This window comes from Porites lutea, chromosome 7 (assembly GCF_958299795.1).
Source record: "Porites lutea chromosome 7, jaPorLute2.1, whole genome shotgun sequence".
Taxonomy (NCBI): domain Eukaryota; kingdom Metazoa; phylum Cnidaria; class Anthozoa; order Scleractinia; family Poritidae; genus Porites; species Porites lutea.
In genome coordinates this window covers 4,828,797-4,834,971 of record NC_133207.1, presented here as the reverse complement: position 1 = coordinate 4,834,971, position 6,175 = coordinate 4,828,797, and the positions used below count along the sequence as shown (strand labels likewise).

The 6,175-nt window shown below is 38.7% G+C and overlaps 1 protein-coding gene across 1 annotated transcript; it reads right to left on the bottom strand.

The window, feature by feature from the left end:
- Positions 1–3,236: 3,236 nt before the first annotated feature.
- Positions 3,237–4,283, bottom strand: LOC140943817 (ribitol 5-phosphate transferase FKRP-like). The gene has a single exon (XM_073392930.1). The coding sequence runs from the start codon at positions 4,196–4,198 to the stop codon at positions 3,323–3,325; it is 876 nt and encodes a 291-aa protein (XP_073249031.1). The 5' UTR covers positions 4,199–4,283; the 3' UTR covers positions 3,237–3,322.
- Between the last annotated feature and the right edge of the window lie 1,892 nt (positions 4,284–6,175).

Genomic DNA, 6,175 nt, shown 5'->3' with positions numbered 1-6,175 from the left:
TGCAAATTAACGTCTACTGTCCAACAACCAATCCGATCCATCCTTAGCTAGACCATCGCGCTCCTTAAACGCGATCTGCACTGTTATTGCGAAAGTCACTCTATTTTTCTCGCCTTCATCCACCCACCGCTATAAACACTGAAGCGTCCGCGCCCTTGGTACATTTGAAACCAATTACAAAATGGCACTCGATCTCGATGATATTACGGAAAAAATAGGAGAATTTTAACAGTCCACTGATGATGGGGAGAAAAAGGAATGATATGTAAGCGGAGCCAGATGCCACGTGATTCATTTGCAACTTGTTATTTATCATTAATAAACAGCAGAAAAAAAACTAACATATTACGATCGACAGGAACTTGTTCATTAGAATAAAAGAAAGGCAGTTATTTGGACTGTCTAGTAACAAGGAATAAAATATCGCCTCCTTGGATAATCGCACTGGCTATTTCGATAGCATTAAAAAAAAAAAGAGAATTAACCCCAAATTATATGCGCATTAAGATAAGGTAAAATAAAGACAAGTGGTTCTTCTTATTATACTTTTGTTCTGAGTACAAACAAGCTACTCTGCTCAATAACCAAGCTCTTTCACTCTAGCTAAGATCAACACTTTCGAGGCTGAAGCCGCTGATAACGTACCTGCTATTAATATTTTTGTTTTTGGGGTCATAGACATTACCTAGGCCATATGATAACATGTCGTTCTCACTGTCCTTTCTGGCTTAGCAGATGTTCGAACGCTCAGTCATAGCTAGTTAGTTCTAGTTATGCCCTGGGAAGGAAGTCTCTAGTCAGCCTACACGTCTGTGCCTTGTCTGCTCATTTTTAGTTTCTTGAACACATTTTCTGGTGTTTGAATATCAGGCGTAGCACTCTTCATTGAATAATAATAATAATAATAATAATAATAATAATAATAATAATAATAAACATTCAACACGAGAAATACGAAATACAGTGGCTTTGTCTGATATAAGTAAATCGGAAACTTACATTGCTTTCAGACCGGTACACATCCTCGTTTCTTTAAAGGTTTTCGGGGTTAAGGTTATCAAAAAACCGTTCGTCAAGAAAGAAAGACTACTAACTACTTTTTTTTTGTCTTCTTGTTACATCTTTATTTATCTTTCTGTCTTTGTTTAACAATTGACAGTTATTTAATATAACTCGTCGCTTAGCTTTTGGCAAGTGTCGCTTAACTCAGGTCGCCAAGCTCAGTTACTATCCTTGTTGGCATTCCAGCTCGCGTGCCATTCGGCATATGCCTCTTGCTGATAATGGTTGCTTCCCCTTAAAAATAAAGTAGAAGAAACTAAAACAATTAGCAACCCATTAGGAACTCTTCGAGAAAGATGTGTTTTATTCCGGTGCCATTTTGACTGCAAACTTTGCCAACACACAGTTGATATGCCAGTTGGCAGCTAATTAATCACGTGAAGTTCACACTCCGAGGAAAACTTGAAAAAACAGTCTGGAACAAAACCCTAAAAAAACTGCTTTCGCACTCGATTGTCCGCTAAAATCACTATAATGCGTTAGGCATGAAATCAAATGTGACACGGATAAGGCTGATGCGTTGCATACAACCTTTCCTTTCATTTCAGAGGAGACAGGAAGCAAACATTTAAAGGCATAGACTTGGGGGGAGGGGAGTTCTGCCTTTCCCGTTCTTTCAAAACAAATGGCACGTGATTTTGGTGGTCTTTTTATCATCGTACATTTCTATCTTTTTAGTTAGATATTTACCTGCATTAGCTTCACCTCTGTTGATTTGTATCCTGAAGTGACCTACAGGCCTAGATATTTTCTAAAATCAAAGCGTAAGGTAAATTTACATTTATTTTGCAAATTCCAAGGTGCATTGAAACAGGTCAAAGTTTCATACAGTTTTTGAACTTGAATAAGAGAAGTAGAGCCCGAGACATATGAAGTTTAAAAATAATTGGCCAAACTAAAGATTATTCCGTTCAAGTTTCCGTTAAGACGTTCCTTAATGGCTTAGTTGGAAAGCCAAACAAACTTTGGATCTTCGTAAAGGATTTCTTGTCAGTTTATTTGGTAAAGATGTTGATTTTGCTGTCTCCTATCAAATATCTGTGCTGAAAGTTTCGGTTTCGTGTTTGTCCAGAACCCGTCGAAAGTATCCTCCCCCATGGGGAAACCGTCTTCACCTTCAGTCTAGAACAAAACCTTAGAAACACGCACTGGATTGTCTTCTACTTGATAATGCGACAAACCTTAAATCAATTGTGACTTGGATAAAGCTGATGCGTGCATAAACCCTTTCCTTTCATTTCAAAGGAGACAGGAAGGAAGAGCCTTCATTAAAAATTTCAAAGGAGAAAGAGTCATAGGCTGCGGGGGTATGGTCTGCCCATGCCGTCTTTTAAAACAACTGACACCAGATTTATAGTCCTTTTACACGGCATCATGCATTGCTACCTTCTAAGTCCGATATTCACCTGCATTAGCCGCTTTACGACCGTTGATTTGTATCCTGATGTGTCGTCCAGCTTAGCTCGTTCCTAAAATCAAAGCGTAAGAAGATAAATTTACATTTATTTGACAAGTTCTCATAATCTATTGCTATACGCTAAAAACTCATATAGTTTTTTAACTTGAATAAGAGAAGTGGAAATTAATGGAGACACATGAATTAGAATCTAAAAAATAAAAAGATAGCCAAACTATAAATTATACCTTATCCCTAGTTAATCCATGCCGTAAAATTATTGTGATAAATGCTTGAAAAAAGTATTTTTTAATACATAACAGAAATTAAATAATTAGGGAATTCTGTTTCTTGTCATAAATGATAGAAATAAATATGAAAAAAATAACAGAGATTAAATAGTGGGTGATTTTTATAACAGAGATTAAATAGGAAAAAAGTAGGCTTTATCATTTTCCGATTAAAATCGTTTGAAAACATTTTTCTTTAATCGTGGCCCAGAAGCGCGTGCGAAATTTATGACGGGAATTAATTGCGGAAGTCTGATATGACGAATGACTTGGGAGATGACTTGGATAATTGGTGGGGAGTATGCGAGTTGGTCTGGAAAACATCATTTTATAACTACTGGTAAGTTAACTTTTATTCAAAAGTCAGTCGCGATCCCATACAAAGGTCTTAACAAACCTTCATAATCTTCTAACCGACGGTTGTAACACAACACCTCACACACGTTTGTGAGCTCATACAATTAAGAAAGCGAGACTACCCCGCCGGCTGGGAACCAACTTGTTTTATTACTATTTTGATTTTGACATTATTTATGGCCCTGACATTTTCGACCAAATACAAATAGTTTCACTTTCATCTTTTTAGTTTTTCGCAACCGTGAAATGTATCCAGGTTTCCACCAGGCCTTTTATCAATTGGAAATTCAAACCAATTTTTTCCAAACATGCCAACTAACTCCTTCCTCCAGTTGCTGGGAACAAAAAACAGAAATCCTTCGAATTCCATAAGCTTGAGGGGGTAGACCGACCAGCTTACACTTGGGTTGACGAAGATATCAACCATTAAGCCATCGTGCCATCTGCAATTAAATGCCTTGCAGTATCTATAGCAACTATTCCTGTCCCTAAGTCTAGGGTTCCATCTTCGTTCATAAATCCCGACAATTTTGTGCTGATGTAATCCATACGTTTTAACTTCGTCGCCTTTGGGTTTGAGCGCAGGATCGCTGACCACGTTTTGGAAGAAAATATCCTCAGGGAGTTCCTTTGCTACAGATTGAAAAAAAGTTATATAATCTTCTAGAGGCATGAAAATGTCTACATCATCATCCCAAGGAATAAACCCTTTATGTCTGGCGGCGCCCAGTAAAGTTCCATGCCCAAGCCAATACGTTAGGTTGTGTTTCTGAGCGAGCAGATGGAAGACACGCAACATTCGTGTCATGACAAGCTGTGCTTGACGCGTAGTGGTCTTTGTTTGATGGCGAATGTCGGGACAGTAGAATGCTCCATTCATCAAGTCGCATCTCCCTCCAAGTTCTGTGTATAACTTAGGACACATTTCGCCCCAGTCAAATCGAACATCGCAGTGCTTTCCCCTACGATTAGAGTAATAGTGCTCTACGATCATCAGCTTCCGTTTTCTTGTAGGAAATAAGGAAGAAAGTAACAGAAGATACGTCGCTGTCGAAACAAGGATAAACAAAAGCAGGACGGCAGCCTTTCTCATATTGCTTGATCACGTAGAGCCACCATGAAAATGGCGCTCCATCTCGATGATCTTGCGGAAAAAATAGGAGAATTTTAACAGTCTACTGATGATGGGGAGAAACATGGAATGATATGTAAGAGGAGCCAGATGCCAAGTGATTCATTTGCAACTTGTTATTTATCGTTATTATTCATTCAAAATATTTCCCCGATACTGATTGGCTAAAAGCACACGCATAATTCACCATAACGATTAACTGATGACCAAATTGGAAGAATTTTGTGTTTAACGAGGAAGTGACGTCAAAAATGCAGCGTTCTTGCAGGTTAAAGGGGCTATGTAAGCTGGAGAGCATGCGCTCTGAGGTTATGCAAATTACTTTCCACTGTCAAAATTCTGTTGTTTTTAACGCGTGACTTTCTCCATGTGCGCTCTGAGGTTATGCAAATTACTTTCAACTGTCAAAATTCTATTGTTTTTTTAACGCGTGACTTTCTCCATGTTCTCTGTCACGTCCAAGGCTCCGAATTTAGAGAGGTTAACAAGCGAAATGGGTTTAGATAAGGAATATTTCGATAGATTTTACGGAACGTTTCTTCTCTGGTTATGCTAGATCAAGAATAAAACTGTGACGACAATTTTACTTGTAGTTTTGAAGTAAAAACGCATGCCATTCATAAAATAGCGCTCAAATAGAAATTCAACAAGAACATATTGTCTTATTCAACAAAATAAATCGAAGTTGTATTTTACAAACGAGCTACAAAAGACGCTAGACCGAAGATAAAGACCAAGACTGTTTCAAATCATGAACAACAAGACGCTACGGAGCTAGCGTACACTTCGGCGTCGTGGTTGTGGAACTAGGGAACTTAAGAACCACGACGAAGTTCACGACGACGATGTCTGTTGACTGGGAAAGGATTGGAACGAGAACGTCAGTTTCGGCGGGAAAAAGGAAACTTAAGATGCAGTCGATCGGTAGGTCGACGACGACGACACTGAATGTAAACAAAGATGTAGAAGTAATTTACAACTGTGATGTTCGTTCGCAACAAAGTTTTTTCGCAAAGGCGTCTTTTAAGACGATGCAAGATCTTATTTCATAAGCCTACGTCTACTTTCATTGACGATGAAGAATTTTTAGTGTTGTCTGACCTTTTCGAATGGAAAAATCTCTGCTTTTCGTACGAAGGTTATTCAATTTTCAACCAGAATGACATGACCGAGTCCGAGTGTCTGTCAGAGTTTAGATTTGGAAAAAGAGACATTCCGATGCGATAGCTGTTTTCCATATAAAGTTCATTTCCCCCATATTAAAGATATATGATTTGCCTGACCTAAATACGTATAAACAAATTTGTCACTTACGAGTTCGCTCGCTCGGCCTGCACAGCTCAGTGTTGTCTTCGAAGTAAACACAATTCATCAGTCAAATTTTCAATCAACATCGCTTGTTAGCATAAAAAAGAAAGGGTACCTGGATTTACGAGGTGGAAAAAATACAAAGCCCTTTAAAAATTGCTTAAAAACAGGGAGTTATACCTGCCGAAGCTTGTGGACTGCAGGACGACGTGACTCCACTGTGTTTGGCGTCGTCGACGACACCAGGACGACGAAATTTGTTAACCGCGCTTGCGCAGTGCACGGTATCTCACTTCCGGTCGTCGTCGACAAAGTCGTCGTCGTGGTTCTTAATTTCCCTACTAATTAATTGTAAATGCGGATGAATAGTAAGAAATCAAATATGGTAAGAGTAAGGTGTGAAATTATGGGATTTGCCAGGATATTCTGAAAAGAGCAACATCCAAGAGGCCTACTTGCCAAAAACTAGCATTTCAGGACAAATTGTCTCCGCGATATTAGCCCAGTTATGCTCTGATGACTCCATACAAATCCTTCTAAAAAACAATTCTCTATTTTTCTTAGTCACAACAGGCTTCAAAAACAGCATAGCAGTCTCATGTACTGATTAAAGATATGTAAGCCATGGGT